This window comes from Colletotrichum paranaense (assembly GCF_030867605.1).
Source record: "Colletotrichum paranaense strain IMI 384185 chromosome Unknown Scaffold_12.1, whole genome shotgun sequence".
NCBI classification, from domain to species: Eukaryota; Fungi; Ascomycota; class Sordariomycetes; order Glomerellales; family Glomerellaceae; genus Colletotrichum; species Colletotrichum paranaense.
Genome location: NW_026848970.1, coordinates 967347 through 986640, shown reverse-complemented (window position 1 = coordinate 986640; position 19294 = coordinate 967347). Strand labels below are relative to the sequence as shown.

At 49.8% G+C, this 19294-nt stretch overlaps 9 protein-coding genes across 9 annotated transcripts; 5 read left to right on the top strand and 4 right to left on the bottom strand.

Moving 5' to 3' along the window:
* Positions 1-109: 109 nt before the first annotated feature.
* On the top strand, positions 110-2144 carry CPAR01_13249 (aorsin precursor; the record flags this gene model as incomplete). The annotated part of the gene is made up of 2 exons (XM_060497503.1): positions 110-1867; positions 2139-2144. The coding sequence occupies 2 exons, from the start codon at positions 110-112 to the stop codon at positions 2142-2144; spliced, it is 1764 nt and encodes a 587-aa protein (XP_060343896.1).
* Positions 2145-2223: 79 nt separating this feature from the next.
* Positions 2224-2618, bottom strand: CPAR01_13248 (uncharacterized protein; the record flags this gene model as incomplete). Its single annotated transcript, XM_060497502.1, has 2 exons — positions 2224-2436; positions 2496-2618. The coding sequence occupies 2 exons, from the start codon at positions 2616-2618 to the stop codon at positions 2224-2226; spliced, it is 336 nt and encodes a 111-aa protein (XP_060343895.1).
* A 727-nt stretch (positions 2619-3345) lies between these two features.
* CPAR01_13247 (amine oxidase B) lies at positions 3346-4856 on the bottom strand (the record flags this gene model as incomplete). The annotated part of the gene is made up of 3 exons (XM_060497501.1): positions 3346-4103; positions 4164-4464; positions 4539-4856. 3 exons carry the CDS (start codon positions 4854-4856, stop codon positions 3346-3348), a joined length of 1377 nt encoding a protein of 458 aa, XP_060343894.1.
* Positions 4857-5510: 654 nt separating this feature from the next.
* Positions 5511-7436, bottom strand: CPAR01_13246 (inner membrane transporter yfaV; the record flags this gene model as incomplete). The annotated part of the gene is made up of 8 exons (XM_060497500.1): positions 5511-5667; positions 5738-5809; positions 5868-6179; positions 6266-6572; positions 6628-6734; positions 6784-6998; positions 7065-7263; positions 7327-7436. The coding sequence occupies 8 exons, from the start codon at positions 7434-7436 to the stop codon at positions 5511-5513; spliced, it is 1479 nt and encodes a 492-aa protein (XP_060343893.1).
* Positions 7437-8439: 1003 nt separating this feature from the next.
* Positions 8440-10090, top strand: CPAR01_13245 (thiol-specific monooxygenase; the record flags this gene model as incomplete). The annotated part of the gene is made up of 2 exons (XM_060497499.1): positions 8440-8585; positions 8692-10090. The coding sequence occupies 2 exons, from the start codon at positions 8440-8442 to the stop codon at positions 10088-10090; spliced, it is 1545 nt and encodes a 514-aa protein (XP_060343892.1).
* An 824-nt stretch (positions 10091-10914) lies between these two features.
* On the bottom strand, positions 10915-15974 carry CPAR01_13244 (uncharacterized protein; the record flags this gene model as incomplete). Its single annotated transcript, XM_060497498.1, has 14 exons — positions 10915-10973; positions 11437-11924; positions 12017-12355; positions 12420-12558; positions 12624-12673; positions 12962-13143; positions 13220-13546; positions 13628-13645; positions 13715-13760; positions 14013-14782; positions 14846-14907; positions 14984-15116; positions 15304-15559; positions 15613-15974. The coding sequence occupies 14 exons, from the start codon at positions 15972-15974 to the stop codon at positions 10915-10917; spliced, it is 3231 nt and encodes a 1076-aa protein (XP_060343891.1).
* A 913-nt stretch (positions 15975-16887) lies between these two features.
* CPAR01_13243 (uncharacterized protein) lies at positions 16888-17565 on the top strand (the record flags this gene model as incomplete). Its single annotated transcript, XM_060497497.1, has 1 exon — positions 16888-17565. One exon carries the CDS (start codon positions 16888-16890, stop codon positions 17563-17565), a length of 678 nt encoding a protein of 225 aa, XP_060343890.1.
* A 677-nt stretch (positions 17566-18242) lies between these two features.
* Positions 18243-18344, top strand: CPAR01_13242 (uncharacterized protein; the record flags this gene model as incomplete). Its single annotated transcript, XM_060497496.1, has 1 exon — positions 18243-18344. The coding sequence occupies one exon, from the start codon at positions 18243-18245 to the stop codon at positions 18342-18344; it is 102 nt and encodes a 33-aa protein (XP_060343889.1).
* Positions 18345-18416: 72 nt separating this feature from the next.
* CPAR01_13241 (uncharacterized protein) lies at positions 18417-18626 on the top strand (the record flags this gene model as incomplete). The annotated part of the gene is made up of 1 exon (XM_060497495.1): positions 18417-18626. The coding sequence occupies one exon, from the start codon at positions 18417-18419 to the stop codon at positions 18624-18626; it is 210 nt and encodes a 69-aa protein (XP_060343888.1).
* Between the last annotated feature and the right edge of the window lie 668 nt (positions 18627-19294).

Sequence of the window (19294 nt, the reverse complement as noted above, 5' to 3'; positions counted from 1 at the left end):
AGGAAAGTCAGACGACTTGCAGGTTTGATTGCAGCCACCGAATCCTTTTCTAGCCTCAATTTCAGATTCAAACTCGATTTAACAAAAGCTGTGACCTACATCAGCCGTCATGCATTTCAGAGTGGTCTTCTTAGCTGTCTTCCTTGGTCCGGCAGCGGCCGACTACCTTCAAGATACTCATTCGGTCCATGAGAAGCGAGAGAAAAAGTTTGGGTTGGGCTGGTCAAAGGTTGAAACCAAACCCAACCCCGGAACAATTATACCTCTCCAAATTGCTCTCCAGCAAAATGGGCTTGATGTAGCTGAGCACGAGCTGTTGCGAGTCTCCGACCCATCTTCTCCCGAATTCTCCCAGCATTGGACTCGAGCCAAAGTCGATGCTAGGTTCTCTCCTACAAGAGAGAGAATACATACAGTTCAGACTTGGCTCGGGGAGGTCGGCATCGGTGAACAGCACATTCGCCGATCCGCTGATGGGGGATGGCTTTTTCTGAATACCACACTCAGAGTGGCTGAGAAGCTACTCAAAACGACCTTTGGTGTCTATCTGGACCCCAAGAGTAACGAAGAGCACTTGGCATGTGACGAGTACAGCCTTCCAGATTCGGTTCGCCCCCACGTGGACTTTGTAATGCCAACTGTGCATCTGGGCATGGGAACGAGGATTAGGCAAAGATGGAATCAGCCTGATCATTCAGATGACCGCCTGGTGGGAGCTCGCGGCGACTTCAGTCCTCGATCTCTTCACAAAAGATCCAACACTACATTCACTCTCGACAACTGTCACCGGTACATCACACCTGATTGTTTGCGGGAACTTTACAATATTCCCAGTACAAGCGCCATCCACCCGAATAACTCTTTCGGAATCTTTCAAGTCTCTTGGGCCTCTTGGCTTCCCAAAGATCTGGACTTATTCTTCGGTATCTTTTCACCAAAGTCTGTTGGCTTCAGGCCCATCATGAAATCCATAAAGGGTGGTTACTGGCAGGACGAGCTTCAAGGAACATACGTAAATGCCGAGGCCGACCTCGATTTTGAATACAGTATGGCCTTGACATACCCTCAGCCAGTCATCAACTACCAAGTTGGTGAGAAGTGGCAGACCGGGACGCTGAACGGGCTCATCGCGGCGTTTGACGGTTCATATTGCGACGCATGGAACTCCTCTATTGATGGTGTATACCCCTCTCCTTCGGATGATGGATATCAAAAGGCCCACGACTGCGGCACAGTCCGTCCAGCTAACGTTGTGTCCATTTCCTATGCCTGGAATGAAGTCTCTTTTCCGAAGGCATATCTCCGAAGGCAGTGTCTCGAGTTTCTTAAGCTCGGTTTGCAGGGTGTCAGCGTCATATCGGCTTCGGCAGACTGCGGTCCGGCGGGAACAGGATGTTCTTGTCTTGACCCTTCTACTGGCCAAGCATTGGGCCCGCTGTCGACATATGGCAATTTCAACCCCGTAGTGCCAGCTTCGTGCCCATACGTTACCTCTGTCGGTGGTACGCAAATTCGCGCAAATGGCTCTGTCTACGATTCCGAGGTTGTCTTTCGTCATTCCAGTGCCACACATATCAGCTCTTCTGGGGGCGGGTTTAGCAATCTCTTTGACGCACCAGAATATCAGAAGGACGCAATTGATCATTACTTGCAACGCCCAGATATCAATGAGCGCTTGCAGAACTTGACGGGGAAGTTCAATCCACTGGGACGTGGGGTCCCCGATGTATCATCCAACGCGGCTAATTTCGTTGCCGCCATCAACGGCCAATTGATGACTGTCTTTGGGACCTCCGCATCAGCGCCAGTTTTTGCTTCTATTCTCACGAATATCAACGATGCGCGCCTACATGTCGGGAAGAAACCCGTAGGCTTTGTCAATCCGGTTCTCTATTCTCATGCAACAGTCATGACAGATATTGTGGAGGGCTCGAACTATGGCTGTGGTGTTGAAGGATTCCACGCGGGACCAGGCTGGGACCCGGTCACCGGTTTGGGAACGCCTGACTACAAGAAACTCCTCACTTTGTACTTAGATTTACCTTGAATAAATACAGGACAAAGCTCATACTAGCATTGTGGTTGTGAGCCACAACCAAAGTCATGTATTCGCAGTCCTGACACCTCCACACTCGCAGACATAAGCCATCAAGTCTATTGTTTCACAAAATGCTCAAGGTTCTCGCTCCCTATGTCCAAGTTGTGTGGAGCACAATTTTCAGTTCATGTGCTTGTGGCTGGGAGAAATGCATCAAACTTTTCCAGCAAGTCGGCGTGGCCGTTAAATAGAACCTCCAGCTTGCTGCGTGCCGCTGCCTGCTTCTCTGCCCGAGCAGCTTCCCACTCTTCTATCGAATCCCCGGGCGGAACGTTTATCTCCTGTAAAATTTCAAGGAAAGTGGAATATTTCTCTGGCTGGCTAGCCTCGAACCGGTTCTGAAAAGTAACACAAGTTAGTGTATAGGTTGTCATCGATTAAAAGGGGCCTGACCTACCCGCACTTCCTGGACAAAGCCAAGCGACTTGTTGAATTCAGTTTGGTCAAACACAAAAGGTGTTGGGTCGTTGGATTGATTTGGAATGCTGGGGGAGTCGGCTGTCGAATCTTTGGACTCCATGTTTTAAAATGTTCCTCGAAAGAGGGAGTTCGCGAAAGACCGAATGAGATTCCAAGTTGACCTTGCGCATCAAAGTTTGCTGGCGTCATAAACCTGACCTAGAGTTGGAGAGCTCTCATTCATATACCCCCAACGAACTGAACGGGGGAGTTTTGGACGCTTTGAGAGGGGCTCGTGTTGTCCAGTTGCAGAAGGGCTAGGCATAGAGGAACCATTGCCGCCATTTAGTGATGAACTCAACAGGGGCTAAGGTCTTGGCCCCTCTGCCCACGCCAAGGCTGTTGGTCATGGTGGTTTGGTCTCGTTGGTCGGATGCCGAAAATATCTCGGTGTCCAATTTGAAGCATGTCGCAGCCTAAATTACACATGCTGTGCCGCAACTTCGCAACTGACTGCCCAGGCGCGAAAATTATGGTGAGACCACAGTACAAAAGGTCCTTTTGGTGGGTCCACGACGTGGCATTGTGCGCCTACTGCGGAGTAGACTTTGCATGATCACACATCGTATCACCATTTAGCTCAAGGCCCATAAACGACCGCTGAGGCTTTAATTCCTTAGAAATGGGTTTATGGGTTTTACTGATTAAGTTTATCCATTATCCTGTAAGATAAGGTAGGCAATGCAAGACGTGTCGATGTGAAACCCTTGAATTTGGATATATTCGGTTCTCTACACTATCAAATCCAGTTTTCGTAACCATGGTCTTTCTGTTTGAAGTTTTCTGAGTCAAAGACTTGCCCGAGGCGTACGTTGGAGGGCCTCAAGAACCTCCTTGGCTCCTTGCTCCCCTGAACATAGCGCCCCTTCCATGTAACCCTTCCACTCGGTCGAGTACTCTGTGCCAACGAAATGAAGATTGCCAACCGGTTTTCCGTACACATCAGCGTACTCTGTGAAGTGGCCAATCTCAGTGATGGGTGCAAGCGCTCCCTGGCTGAACTGCTCGTGCTTCCATATCTGATCAAAGACTTCGATAGGACGAAACGCTTCCGAGTCAACGTCGACGTTGAAAACCTCGGCTACCTGCTTTATAACAAGTTGACGACGCTCGTGGGGGTACAGCTTTGACCAATCTTCCCCAAATTTGCCGTTGACGAAACAGGTGAGAGCAAAGCTCTGGGTCTCGTCGACACTGGTGTCGCGTGCTACACAGACAGGTCCCTTGTAGCTCATGAAGAAACCATTGAATCCAAGATCTCTCCACCAAGGTCTGTCATAGTGCAAGATCGCTTTGTTGTAGTGTCCAAGCTTTGACGAGTCGGTGACCTCTCGGACCCTTTGAGGCAATAATGGTGAGATGTTGAGATCGCGAAGCATAGCGCTTGGCACAGAGATGATGGCCTTTCTTCCTAAGAAACGCTGGTTTCTAGACGTGATGACAACAACGTGGGTTTGATGATTCTCAATTGCAGCGACAGGGGCCGAAAGATGGATGTTGCTTTCTCCGATGAAGTTGGCAATGCCATTTGCGATCTGTTGCGTGCCTGATGAAGAGGATTTGAAGTGAGCAAAGTAAAAAAAAGCCTGCGGAGAGTGGAGCTTACCGCCGTGAAAGCGCTGATAGTTGCCACCCGTCTGATCATCAGCACGAATTGAGAATAGGCCCCCATTGCGTCGGCAATAGTCAATGAAGAAAGCTGCTGACTCTTGGCTGGAATCAACTCCATGCATCACTCTAGCCCATAGGTTGATCATCTCCACCGTCTTTGGAAGAGCACCAAGACTTCGCACATATTGGTCAAGAGATACCCCGTCGTCCTCTCTCCTAGGAGCTTCGCGCTTCAAAGAGACGGCTTGGATATGGTCGCGAATCTTCTCGAGGTTCTCCTTTTCCTCAACAGAAAACTGACCAGACGAGAGTGAGCTCTGAAATATGGTATACACAAATACACTAACGAAGTTGGAGAGATTTTACTTACCTCGGGTATAATGCCGAACGGAAACTCGACCCTACTGCTGTCGGCCAGCTGCATGACGGCAGTACCTTTGAGTCTCTGCGATACTGTCGGTAGTTTGAATTTCTTGACATATTCCGCCATACGACTTTGCGTATTCTCGTTTATCCAGGCAGCACCCAGATCAGCGACGCCTCGTCCAGAGGCCAGCGGCACGCTCCACGTTTTGCCGCCCACACGATCTCGAGCTTCGACGACTGCGACTGAAAGCCCGGCTTGTTGGGCGGAATAGGCAGCCTGAAGGCCGCTGAGACCTGCTCCAACAATGACGACGTCAAACATAGTATGTGTGTAGGTAGCAACTCAGGTTTCAGAACAGATTGGTTTAGTGCCAGATGGTTAGGATGTTGGGTCGTGAGGGGCTTGGACTCGTTCCAGATGATGCACAGCTCTGAAATGCATCTTGCACAAAGCTGCATACTTATATATCTTCTGCTCACGTCCCGGGTCCAAATGTCTAGACAAATCATGTGCGCTCACTCGAAACGATATAGCTAATTTGTGTTGAAACTTGGCAATATGCTCTCCTTGCCGAGCATTGTCAACTTTCTTCCCCATTGAGTAAATCGAATGAGAAACCAAAAGAGCATCTGCAAAGACCTGTCCCGGCTCAGGTCGTGAAAGTCAGAAAAGGTCCCCACTGCCGCTCATGGGGCTGACGTAGATGAAAGTCAAAGTAAGGTAGGTCATGACCTTTTACCCAATGTGGTAAACAAAAAGAGAGGACTACCTTGTTGATAGGCCGGTCTACTCTTGCCACCCCTTGCTGCATGGTATTTCCCCGCACCCGGTGATCGTCGACTTCCCCCGAGATCGGGGCAAAGAATCGGGGTTCCACATCCTCGGGAGGCCCGTCGGACAAGCTCACAAGCGCATATCAAAGGAATTCGAAGGCGTATTTGAGTCTGTTTCGCTATAAATTGCTTTCCAGCCTGTTCATGTCACATAGATCCGCGGGGCTTCACCATCCCGCGGCTTGTGCTTTCCTTCAGCCACCCTTTTGTTGTGAACAGCGTAGAGTACAACCTGGAGAACTGCGAATGCCATTCCCACTGATACCATGATAATCTGTGTTCTCAGACCCGTTTGGTAACTATGATAGATCAGCGATGATCACTGAACAGCCTTGTACTGCCGCAGTGCTGGGAGCTTGAAGTACTCACAATGGGGCATCATTCCCTCGATAATACTGCGTTCCGACCATCAACCCACTGATGGAGAGCATCACCCACATCCTATGCAATATTAGCGTGCCTGAGTTGGGAGCTAGGTCTAAGCAAAATGGCAACCTACGCAATACTAATACTTCTTTCGCCTGGTTCTCTACAGTTGAGTTGCACCCATGAGTTGTTGACAGGGTGATACCCAACCGCGAAGCTGTTCACAGCCGTCCAAAGCCCCCAGCGTGACCACTTGCCCACATGAGGGTGTGCCGTGCGCGCAACGACCAAGACAATCAGATAACAAAACTGAGCTCCTATTACTGAGAATCCACGCTTATTGGTCTTGTCACTGATATAGGCAAAAACGAAGACGACGACCAAAGCGAGTGACGCGCCCACTGCAGCAAGAGCATTGGCCTGGATGCGGTTGAAGCCGAGATTCCTGATCCAACGTGTAAGTCATGGTACAAAAGAAAAAGAAAAACGAAAGCTTTTGAGCAATCCTGAATCATTTTGTCCAACACTCACATAATGATGGTAGGCGTGTAAGTGGTAAGAGGGCTCCAGGTGGAGAAGACGGCAAAGCTGCTCAGAAAATGTGGCCAGCGTTTCCAGTGCAGAATAGTCTTCCATACGAGCTTTGGAGGAATTCGCATTCCTTGAGCGCCGCCACGCTTCTCTTTGTCATCTACCTCTAGGCGCCTTTGTATGATACTCTTCTCTGAGCCTTTGAATCGGATGAGACCTGGGCTCAACAGCGGATCGGGGGTGTCTGGGGAACCGGGCAGAAGGAACAGTAGCGAAAGCCCAACAAAGATAGTAAACACGCCCTCAACTAGTCTTGATCAGTAAGCTTGAACCATAGATAGAAGTATCGCTGAGGAACCTACCTAGGAAAAGCCACTGCCAGCCACGCAGCCCACGTTCGCCTTCGAGCTTGAGGATGCCAGATGCCAGTATAGGGCTCAAAGCGTTTCCGCTAAACATTCCGAAGAAGCTTTAGAGGGTCAGAATAGATAACATTTGCTCACTCCAATGGCACTGACAAGATTGCGATGCGTTTGGCTAGTTCTTTCTTCGTGTACCAAGTTGAAAGGGTGTAGCAGGCTCCTGGAATGTAGCCCGCCTCCGCAAGACCAAGCATCATACGCGAAGCCAAGAAACCCTTGCGGTCGACTAGAAATACTTGCATAGTTGCGACGAAACCGAATAGAATTACTTGGCTAGAGATGTACTTGCGCGGCCCAATCTGATTTTCAATCTGTCAGCACCGTGGTCTCTGAAGGAACATAAGAATCATATGTATCAGTACCTAGACCACACTTACCTTTTGCAAGAGCATATTTGAGGGAATTTCTAAGATGACGATTCCCAGGAACATCAACTGATTTCCCAAATTAATTGTGTCCTGATTTACCCCGATGTCATTCGCAAATCCGCCGGTGAGCGCACTTGCAAGATTCATGCGGTCAAGTTGGAAAACAAGCAGGCCCAAGTACAATAGTGGAAGCACCGAGCTATCGATTCTACAGCAGAAATGTCAGCAAACCTTTGTCGGCGAGTCCTCTTCCTGCCATGTGTCAACTTACTTTCGACGAGCTCGTATTTCCTCATGATGCGTCCAGTCAGGCTCTATACCTGGTGTCACTTGTCCTGGCGAGTCAATAGACTGCAGGCTTTCCTGCTTCGACTCACTCATTTTGTCGTGTGCATAAGGTGGCAGGATGACTGAAACCTGAAGCTGTTGTCTCTTCTCCCTGCGAAAGGGGTCTGGTCATATTTTCAAAGGCAGATACTTCTCATCGAACCTCTCATTTCGGCATTTGGAGCTCAGAGGCTATCCTTCACGCCATCTTTAGCTTTACGGAACCCCAGGCATATTGAGACTTCGTGTACGAGTGTTACTCCAATCCATCCTTGCATTTCAAAGACCCATTCCGGTGCCATAGTCTTGGGAACGTCACGCAATCGCCCCCAAACCACAGTCTAAGGATGTGCCATGCCGGCAAACTCACTTTGATTCAGTTAGACATCCCGACCGATGGCTGGATGTTGTCGAAGCTTCCCCACTTTTGGTCTGCAGTCTAATGGCTATGACTGCCATCCTACCGAGCACGCAATCTTTCACCATCGCGCCAAGACAAACCCCGAGCTATTTATTCAGTACTGACTGTTATCGGGATTTGAACTTTTAAATGGCGGAAGATAAAGGTAGACAGCGTGAGTCTACAATTTTGACGTGAGATAAGCCCTCTGAAAATCTCATTGAACATGAAAAGTTCCGTTTAGCTGAAACCGCCTCCTCGTCCTTGGCCTTTTGTGTTTGCTTGTTTGCTTGAATGTTTGGTTCTCCAACATCGGATCCAATCTGCAAAGCTAAAGGCCGTTTGTGTCGTTTATCGGCCAGTGCCCACTTCTACGTAGACAGCAACATTAATAGAAAACAATACGTACAGAGAGGTGGCGGCGACCGACAGAGTAGGGGTTCTGCGGAGTGTGCCATCGATCTACTAGTCCAAGTTTGTAGGATTGAATCCCGGCGAAAAGCTCTGTGTGGGGCTACGGTTCATGGCGAATCCCTCCGATTACCGCTTCACCACTCCTCTTCAATCATAAGACGCCAGGAAAACAGTCTTTGAGTGTCTTTTGGACAAACCTCTGACCATACAGCCACCCAGAACCACCGCTGCAAGTTTATAAAGATGGCGAAAGAAGGGAAGCCCGCCAAGCGCATTGCAGTCATCGGCCTTGGTCCAGCCGGTGCCATCACGATCGATGCTCTTGCCAAAGAGCAGGCATTTGACATTATCCGGGTTTTTGAGCGTCGTGAGGCTCCTGGCGGATGCTGGTGAGTCGAAATAAATCTTTACGTGAGGACTGGATGGAGAATATGGAGCCCTTCAAACATAGTCCATCACAGACCGAGTAGTCACCCGTGTTAACAATATCTACAGGCTAGGTGAAGGGGAACCACCGCCGCTCATTCAATCAGATGAGCTCAAACTTCTCTCCTCCCGAACGGCAGACCTCCAGCTGCCAACAATTCCTTCCAACCTCCCTGCTCAACTGCCTAAGTCGAGCTCCCCGCGGTATTCTGAATCCACAGTCTACCCATACCTTGAAACGAACGTAGACTTCGTCCCTATGCAGTATACTCAAGAACCGTTTCCTACTGAGCAATCCGAACACTCAAGATCACTCCACGGAGAAGACACGCCTTTCAGACACTGGTCCCTAGTCCAGGACTACGTCCGTTCTCTGGTCGACCGAAGGGGCTACGGTGACTTCATCAGCTACAATACTACCGTGGAGCGAGCTGAGAAGGTGCCTGCAGCAAGCGGCTTCGGTGAGGAGTGGAAGTTGACGTTACGCAAAGATGGTGAGAACACTGATTACTGGTGGGAGGAGAGATTCGATGCCGTCATTGTCGCATCCGGGCATTACAGTGTGCCCTATATCCCATCCATTGACGGCCTGCCCGAGTTTTCTAGAGATCGTCCGGGAAGTGTGATTCACAGCAAGCACTTCCGAGGTCGGGACGCATTCAAGGGCAAAAAGGTCGTGGTAGTCGGAGCCTCTGTCTCAGCAGGAGACACTGCATTTGATTTGACCTCTGTGGCTCAAGCACCTGTATACGCTGTGGTGAAGGGACATACGTTCAACGGGTACTTTGGCGATGAGGCTTTCAACCACCCCCTGATCAAGCGGGTCGCCTCCATATCTCACATCGAACCGACCACTCGGACTGTTCACTTCGTAGATGGAACGTCTGCTCCTGGTGTAGACGACATCATTTTCGGCACGGGTTATAGTTGGACACTTCCTTTCTTCACGCCGCAGTCCTCCACCTCTTCGACCACGGCCAAGCACACACCAGTTCCTACCCCTCGCAACAACCGCATCCCGAATCTCTATCTCCACACAATTTACACGCCAGATCCCACGATCCTCTTCGTCGGTGCCGTCAACGCAGGCCTCACGTTCAAAATTTTCGAATACCAAGCCGTTCTCGCCGCACGACTGCTCGCAGGCCGCGTCCCATCCTCTCGCCTCCCATCCACGGAAGCTCAGCTCGCTTGGGAAGTAGACCGTATAGCCAAACGCGGCGACGGGCCGAAGTTTGCGCTCGTATTTCCAGACTTTGAAGAGTACTTTGAGGAGTTGAGAAGAATCGCTGGTCCACCCACGGCAGACGGAAAAGGACGAGAGCTGCTGCCTTTCAATAAGTTCTGGTTTGAACGGTTTATGCAAGGTCACGAGCGTCGAAAGGATATGTGGAGGAGGTTGAACGCACAAGCGAGGGAGACACTAGGAGTGAGAGGTTCTGACGGGAGTTTACGCCCAAAGTTGTGACGATATTGGAGCTTTGCAGAGGTCTAGATTAGGGTTTTCAAGTTATTCTGTGTCCCAGTAAATTTTGTGCATCAAGAATTGTTTAAAATGTTCTGTGGCAAACTACTTTTCTGCAAGCGAGCAACGTCTTTTGGCTTAGCCGACGGACTGACGGAGAATCTCAAGCGTCCTCCTGCTTCCATTGAGGTATTGTGTTTCAGCATTTCCGTCATGCCGGAGCCTGTGGGTATGTCGAAAGACGGACCCTGCTTTGGTGTCTTCGGCGTGTGCGACTTTGACGCTAATTACCGCCTTGCGATCTGCAGCTGCCTTCTTGGTTAGCCTGACGATCCAATTCAATATTTCCGTATGTTCCTCTCCACGTGTCAACTACGTGGACTGTAATCGTTCTGCGGACTTTTGCGTTCGAAGTCAGCATGCAATCCCTCTGGCATCCGCATATGCACCCATCCACACATATAGCCTTTGTGGCGTGCGATTAGCAGCCGGATTTAGTATTCATTGCGAATTCAATTGTGTTTATTCTCTGCAAGATATGCTTGCTTGATCGCAGTAGTAAAAGTGCGTTTATGTGAGTGAAAGTACGAGTGAGGGTACTTCTGAGTGAATTCAGTCGCGAGTGGAGAGTGGGACTGAGGCTGAGACTGAAAGGAGCAGTAAGACTAAGAGATATCACAAGACATCGGACGAAACATAACGACCACCCGAGTGAATCTTGTAGACAGTGTCTCATCCACCTAGGAGGTACTCATATCAGATTTCTTCAATCGGCGTAACATGAATCATTCCAATAATCACTTTGCGATGCACGTTGCAGCCTCTCATTAGGTCGCAGCTTGCAGGATAGGAGCATCGCTATTCGGGCCAGTAGTCACAGAGGAATCTTTCTATCTCTAAGTCATGTTTTATCGTATCTATTTTTTTAGATCCGCAGTACATGCTGGAAGAAACGATATCAAGCAACCATAGAGTGTAGACTGGGTCTCCCAGGCCGAATATTAGAGCCAAGGTCAGAAGAAGGATGTCATTCAAGATAAATGCCTATTTAACAATGCAGTCCTCTCCAACGTGGTCATTCCCAACAACAACGTACCGTGCTTAGAAGGTTTTTGATGCACAGCTATGAGACAACTAACGCAAATAGGAAATATGTTTAATAACTAATAGACAAGATAATATGTTGGCTTCTTAGGGAAACAACTTCTGAAAGAAAAAACACCGAGCAGAATCCTACCAAGTGCACCTAATCCTTGGCTTATAATTTGACAAGCCGCAATGAAACACCTCGTCATACTGAGAATCCTGGCGGCATCGAATGCCGCTAACGCCCGGGCACTGCATCTTACCTGGCTCATCCTGGGAACCAGAGTACACACATCCTTCGACACCATGAACATCAAACTCGCCGAGATTCGTGGGGAATTTTGGGTTCGATGAAGTGGTGGCCGCCGCGAAGGCACCCTTGGGCTCATCATCACAGATATCAATAGTGCTCCCTGTTGCGGACTCGTAAATGATCCAAGAACGAGCCAAAACCGACTCAGTGAACGTCTCCCTGAGGCCAATGAAGACGAAGTTTGGACGGGGATGGTCGCGGAGCTGGGTACAACTGTTCAGCCAGGCGGCAATAGCGCCATTTGTGCGGTCGACGGCGACGTAGCTGGCCCGACCTGTGTTCTGAAGGATGGCGTACCTCACATCACTTCCAGACACCCCGACGCCGCCGGCGATCTCAGGCTGTTCGAGCCAGGTCGGCTGATTGGGATAATTGTTGAGCCAGACCCTAGCGGCGCCATCGCGAGCACGTGTCCAGACATAGTCGGCCTTTCCATCACTAAAATTCTTCATGTTAGTGAATGATCTCAAGAGTGTGGAAGAAGCAGGCGTGCAGAGCATGGAAAGAGCCAGTGGCGGACATGAACTAACCCATTAATGTCAACAAAGTCAATTTCTTCAGGTCTCTGCCCAATGCCTGAAGCGTCAGCCTCCGGCAGTGGTCTCCAACTTGATGGCGGCTTGTTAGTTTCCCAGACGTTTCTGTAAATTGTTATTCCACCATTCGACTTGAGAAATATGTAATCATCATAGCCGTCGCCATCGATATCAGCGAAGCGCACATTCGCGCCGGGTCCCAGGCCGGTGGCGATCGATCCGACAGGGTCCCAAAGCCACTTCTCTGCCTTGGATTCATCGGGCCCCTTGTTCAAATACGCGTGTAGTTCTCCTGTTTTCGGGTCAAGGACCAAATAATCGTCTTTTCCATCACTTTTTGGAATGTTAGTTTGACTTGAATACCATAGCCGTATTGCAATTAAACACAAGGAAGCACAAAACTTGCCCATTAATGTCTCCAAAGTGAACAGTGTTTCCTGGACCAGCTCCTGACGCGATTGGATTTCCATTGTTGACTGGACTCCATAACCACCCCAGAGCATCATCATCATTGGGACCCTTATTCAAGCTTAAACCTTAAGGTCAGTCAAATTCAGTCATTGATAGCCACAGGTGACCAAATTGGATAGATGAAACTCACAAAACGGTCGGTGCCCCGGTGTCTGGATGAAGCCAAACATAGTCTTCAATCTGTAAAATAGTGAGCCAAGATTGGGTTCTAGTTTCAGTGACTATCGTTTCGGAAGAGGATAGACAAGGGAAAACTAACCCCATCGCCGTCAATATCGGCAAATCGAATGCCATCGATGACCATGGATGTGTCGGCATCACCCTGATTATACCACAGCCAGATAGCCCCGTTGTCGTCAATTTATGCGTAGTCATCTTTGCCGTCTCTGGGACCAGGACAAGAGAAGTCAGCAAAGATGGCCAGCTTCGTCGAGTCGAATGAAGCAGTATCAACTCAGTGCAACTCACCCATCCATGTCAGCCAGTCTAATGTTCTTCGGATCTTGCGTGATACCATCTGCAATCGTTTTCGCCTGCCCCTGATTGACGTAAAGTGGCACTCCTTCACTTCTCGTTGGCTGGTTCAAAAAGCCTGTGAGACCTGCCTGGGCGTCCCAAATGAGGTAGTCGTCGCGGCCATCGCCATCCACCTAATTACAGGCCGTGTTCGTTAGTCCGTGAGAGAAAAGCACAAAGGAGTGAGGAAATAACCCGTGTAGAACTTACGTCGGCGAACACAAGATTTGAGATATCAGATGTGCCACCAGTAGCAATGCCCCCTTGAAAATAGAAGACCACATCTTGCCCTCCTGCAGTCCCTGTGTTCATCCAATGGGAGAGAGACCCGCCAGCTCCAATATACACGTAGTCCGCGCGACCATCGCCGTTGATGTCCGGGAATCGGAGTGTGGCCCAGTTAGCATGAGGAACACCAGATGCTATTTGACCTCCGTCAATAAACTTCCATCCATTGACCCAGGACTCGTCTGCTCCATAGTTCCACCAGATCTTCACTGCTCCATTTTGCGGGTTGACGATCATGTAATCCTCGAGCTAGTTATAAGTTTGGTTAGCAGAGGTTGATTTAGGACGCATAAAGAGACATAAGTGAGTCTGATTAGATTGGAAACATACGCCATCACCGTTCATATCCTATAAGCCGTTAGCGAATCTTCATTTTTGAGGCTAGTTGCAAGAAAGAATTCGTCATGAATGACATACCGCCAAGAAAACAGACTCTGCAACACCGGCACCACTGCCGATGATGCTATTGTTCGTCCCTGCTGGAGACCACGGGGCGGGAAGGTTGTTGATCCAACATCGTATCTCTCCATTTTCAGGATTGAACCATATGTAGTCTGTACGAAACGATTGTCAAGTCAGACAGAGCCCAAAGCGTCTCTTGAACGGCAGCAGTGACTTACCTGCTTTCCCATCTCCATTCATATCATGCAGTGTGCGAGAGCTCAACGGTCAATTAAACACTCCAGCGAGAAGTTTTGATGGTCCAGTGACATACCGAACGAATTTGGAGTCTAATTTGAGTCCATCAGCGACTTTGCCCGCTTCGATCCAGTTTTTGCGATATTGCCAGCCGCCAGCTTTTCCAAAGCCGGATGCGATCATGCCTGTGGCTCGCCACACTGGCCCGCCCTTGCAAGTGCGCTCCCCGCCGCTCCCACCGAGAAGAGCAGCCGTCCGAACGCTGCTTCTCGAGCTCACCTGGATCGGGTTGATTCCCCAGCTCGGAGACGGGATAGCCCCATCTAAGCCGCCGTTCGCATCGATGCCGGGTAGTGTCGGTCGGTCTGGGTCGTCGCCCACAGGTTGGCGGATCCAATCGGAAGGGATCTGAGAGATGAAGTCATACCAGTAATCGCCAAAGTCCCGGTAGCCTTGATTTGTTGGGTGAATGCAGTCCCGAAGAGATCCTGTAGGGAAAGTAGTGAAATCGACCGCGAGAACGTGCTTGCCAATGGCTCGACGAGACTGCACGATGCCCGGAATGAGAGCCTGGTACTGAGCTGTATTCACCTGCTGGGCTTCTTCACAAGTACTGATGATCATAGCCACAAGGACGACGGCGTCCGGGCAAGCGTCCACAATCTGATCGATAAGCTTGCCAAGCCGACTAGCCGCTCTGCTCGGATCATTGCCTTGCTTAGCAATATTAAGGTTAGGATTCATGTCGTTTGTGCCGGCGTGCACAAGGATAATATTCGGCCGTTGCTCTAATGAGCTGCTAACGTGTTCCGAGATGTACTGGATCGTCTGGCCTGACCATGCAGCCTGTTGATGAGATTTCGTTCAGCAAGGCTCAGTGTTTGGAGGTTCCCAAGTTTCGTGGCTTACAAAATATCCACCAGACATCGTGCCTCCAGCAGACTCAGTCCCCACGAAGACAACTTCATCCTCTGGTGATAGTGAATTCGGTTGTCAGCAAACAACGTCGTAAGACAGTATGTGAAGTAGCCAGGGGTAGTTACTTACTTGACAAGTCTTGTTGCAGCTTTAGTCTGTAGCCGTTACCGTCGCCTCCATCCCTCTCGCTGAGGAATCCAACAGTGATGGAGTCTCCCACGCCGAGAATGCGTAGCTTGGTCCCTGGCTTGATGACCTGGAGCTACACCTTTGAAGGTCAACTTGTCACCAATTTCTGTACCAGCCCAGGTTCTGTATTTTTTCAAGTACTCCTGCGGCAAATCGGCCTCAGTTACGACATCAGCTCCGAGGAAGAGCTCTTCGGCATCAGCACCCGCTTCTATCTCCTCGCCAGAGGGACACTGGGGGTCCCATGTCAGATCACCCACAGCGGTGGAATTAATGATGGTGACCGTTCCGTCGGAATGCATGGTAAAAAGATCACCAACTGTAAACGCGGGTTCGACTCCTTCCGTGGGTGGGCTCGAGGGGGGTTCTGGGGCGAGAGGTAGGTGAGGATAAACATTTCCTAGCGCCTTTTGCACATATCTTGCCATGGCATACAACGTCAGATTCTCGCAGCTCTGGGCGATCCAATGGCCTGTGTCGTATTTGTATCTCGCAAGAGTCTTTGCCATCTTCGGGCTGTAGATCTGCAGAAGCTGGTAGGCAGGTGGAGACTCCCCTTCCTTTGGTACCCACATCTTGAGGTCTCAAGGTATTCGACGGCCGCTGCTTCATTGAAGTTCATTGTGGAAGCCTCTGAGTACAGCAAATTCATGATCTTCCAGGACTGCTGCCAGCCAGAATAAATCATGGATATCTCTTTCTCATCACATCCGTTCCAGTCAACAAGACTGGTTGAGAGATCGGTAATATTGCCGTCAAATAGGGACATGTCGTACTCACTCGTTGCTAGAGCATCGTGGAAATGATTTTCAGCCTCAGCAACGGTCAGATCCCGATGTTCGAGCGGGGTTGGGTGAAGAGCTGCCGCTGTCACAGCAGTAGCTAAAGAATAGCCGCAAAGGGCAATTCTTGCTGGGTGGGCTACCATCATCGTTCTGACGGATTTCGAGAATTGAAACTGAACAGAGCACACGAGTATTCTGAGAAACGCACTTGGTTCACGTGGGAAGCCACAGTCAGTCATAACATCAAGTCGATCATGGTTTTATACATGAAATCGTGGTAACCTCTCCGACGCCCATGTCCTGTCCAGCATGAGGAAACTTCTCTTTTCCTTAGCCGCCGTCACCGCTCGTATCGGCATCATTTCTCTATCGAGTACAGGGTCACTTAAATCTAATCCTTGGTACTACTAGCGCCCATGTTTGAGATATTGACGCGAAACTTCCAGTTGTGCGAACGGATTGATCGGTAATAGCGAAAGAAGCAGAAAGTCTCATGATTCATCCTTTGTACGGGGCTCATGCAGGCTGTGGTTGTGGATGTGGAGAAAAGCCTCATCAAACACCCCAGCATTTTAAGACTTTTGTCATGGGCATCAACCAACCCAAAATGTGACATGCTCGTGTCCTGAAGCGTTAATTCGTTGTTAAGAAAGGCAACATCATTGTTGGAGCTGTAGACTCTTGACATTGCAGGGGTTGTCTAGCTCGTGTTGACAACCAACAGACATTTCAGAACCAACAACCGCTGAAGACCAGCTTGGCAAGCCTGACACCCGCCAGTAAAGGTCTAGCTTTGTGGGCAGCTCATGTTCAAGTGCCAACCTACCCAACAGGTTCCGCTCTTGGCTGACACCTTCCTAATAAAGTCATCGCTGGGACATGGTGAGCCGCCCGCAGCGCGTTGAACCACGATTTGCATGCTAATTATGTCAGCAGAGTCTAATTCTACCCCACAGTCAAAATGCCAACAGGCAACCGCAACCACACACCATTCTACTTGGATCTGAACACATCCTTTTCAACATGATAATCTCGCCATCCATTTTTCTTGCCGTAATCATGTTCTTTGCGGGGAGCCTATTCAGGTCCTCCGCAGCTGCGGCGAGTCAACCAGGCTTGGCCTCCACGCGGACCAACAACATCCCCGACTTTGAGGTTACGGATGATGATGCCGGCGATGACCCTGAGAGCTTCCAGATGGAGCCTTCTATCGATAATGCACGATTTCGTTCCAACTTCTATCCATCCTACACGATGGTTTATGGGTGGCCTAGCACTGGAGGCTTCTATATGTTGCAATGCGACGGCGTAGACCTCGAGTTCCTTGGCGTTGACCGCCTCGTCCCAACACCGCGGAGCGATGATCCAGCGGAGGAGGATACTCACTGTATCAACATGCGCAAACTCGGTGCCAAGTTTTACCAAAGCGATTGGGATTACTATCTCAAGACCACCACACACGAGGATCTTCAGGATCGCTATCAAAAAGCGATGGAGCTTGGCAAAGATAATTTCTTCGCGGCTGAAGAGGCCAATAAGGCCGCCGAGAAGTTCATCAAGGTTTTTGGATGGCCGACAACCGGTGGAGTCTGGGCATTGAAGGTGTCCACGGACAAAGTCCACTCGTTTGGCATCAGAAACGCCTTCACGATGGACGAAAAGTGTCGGGCGATTGAGATGATGGGGGGAGTCTTTTATGCCGACCCAAACGAGTGCCCAGATTTGGACCTTGTATAGTCAAAGCTGGACTCGAGCACATTCGATATTTTGGGTTGGAACTGGTCGGTAGATGCTTTGCCCGTGCAGCAGATCAAGCCCTCCGTCGATTGCTTTAAGTACTTCATTCTTCTACTGAATTAAGAATATGACTCGTTCGATACAACAAGATTAATTCCAAGTGCACTGCGATAGCACCAGCCATGTTTCATCGCTCGGGCAACCCTTCGTAGTACTCGTGGTAGCATTTGGAGATTGCCTCAACTCTCGAAGACTGAGCTCACTGGGAATATAACTTTATCAGAAGTGGAAGCCAAGGACGGACGAATAACATTGGGTTCGGGCGTTTGTACTTGAGGAAAGGCTGAACTCACAAGTGTAAATAATAGCTAGCCTTCCCAGATCGACAGCTACTGGTAAGCTCAATGTCCACACCATCCTCTCGTCTCAATCTGAGAAGCCAACATCATCACGTGCACGCTACCTTCTATCTTATTATCCGGATTGTTATAACAACTATCTTAGATTTCTCGTTGCTTTAAAGCCTAAAACTCACGTGGCATCACTTTCGTACCCGGAATCCCCGAAACCCTTATTTCGAAAAACACTCGACCATCTCGAGACCATGAAGCCTTCCGCGCTCCTCCTCTTTGCCACCCTTATCTCGCCCGTGTAGCACTCGCCACCATAGCTGAAAAATGTGGAAGCCTCGGGGGGTTACATACACTGCCGCCTTCCTCGACACCAGCGGCGTCGACGCCGTCCAGGTTCGCGGCTTCGTGAAGCACCCCTTGGCCTGAACCCTCGATCCGGGCAAGCCGTCGGACCCCGCCCGCAGACGCAGACGCAAGGCGCAGGGACTACGGACGAGCATGAGGAGGGAATCCTTACCGTTAGCCGCTCGTGGTGGCATCATCGCGGCTGGCACAATAGCTGTGACGTCGATCCTGGCGAGTATGGGTGCTCGAGGGGATCATGCTACAAGGCGTGCGGTGGCAATGGGCGGTAGTGCTAGACTGCGAGGAACCGGGGGTTCGGATCACGAAATATGTGCGACCCGAAGTCTGATTGTGCGATTTTAGACGATGTCGGGTGTGTTAAAGGGTGCAAGGCTTATGGTTGCAAGTGATAGTTGAAACGTTCTTTGGTTTGTCGCGGTCTCGCCTTGACTTCGCATGCTTTCCGCCACATTTCAAACTTTGATTTAGCAAGCTTAACATCATCGATAATTCGACAATGGTATTACATTTCGAGTCTCCGTTCTAAGTGCAGACAGGTCGATTCTCGTGGATAGTAGTGGCGTTTGTCCGTGCATGTAATGATCATGCACCCTTCCGCAAACCTCCTCGAATCCATCAGCTTGTCAAGTCTTCATGTCAGACGTGTCACAACTCAAAATCTGACGACTGGTTAGTGCACAGCATTAAAGTATAGGAATTACCTCACAGATACCCAGCATCATTCAAATACTGTACTCCCCACAGGACCAGGTCTGGTCGTATGAAAGGATTCAATGGCAGAGAGCAACAAACATGTCTTGACTAGAAAGGCATATTCGATGATGTGCGCGTGCAAGTCCATGACTTCGCAAGGGTAGTCATCTCCGTAATCAGAGTGTTAGTCTTTCCGTTATTTTGGAGACTTCTCTACCAGGCTACTTTCTACATGATCCGGAACAACTCATGAGGTTGGTAAAATTACTCGATACCCTGTCACGACCAAGAAATAGAACTAAGAGTCCAAGATACCG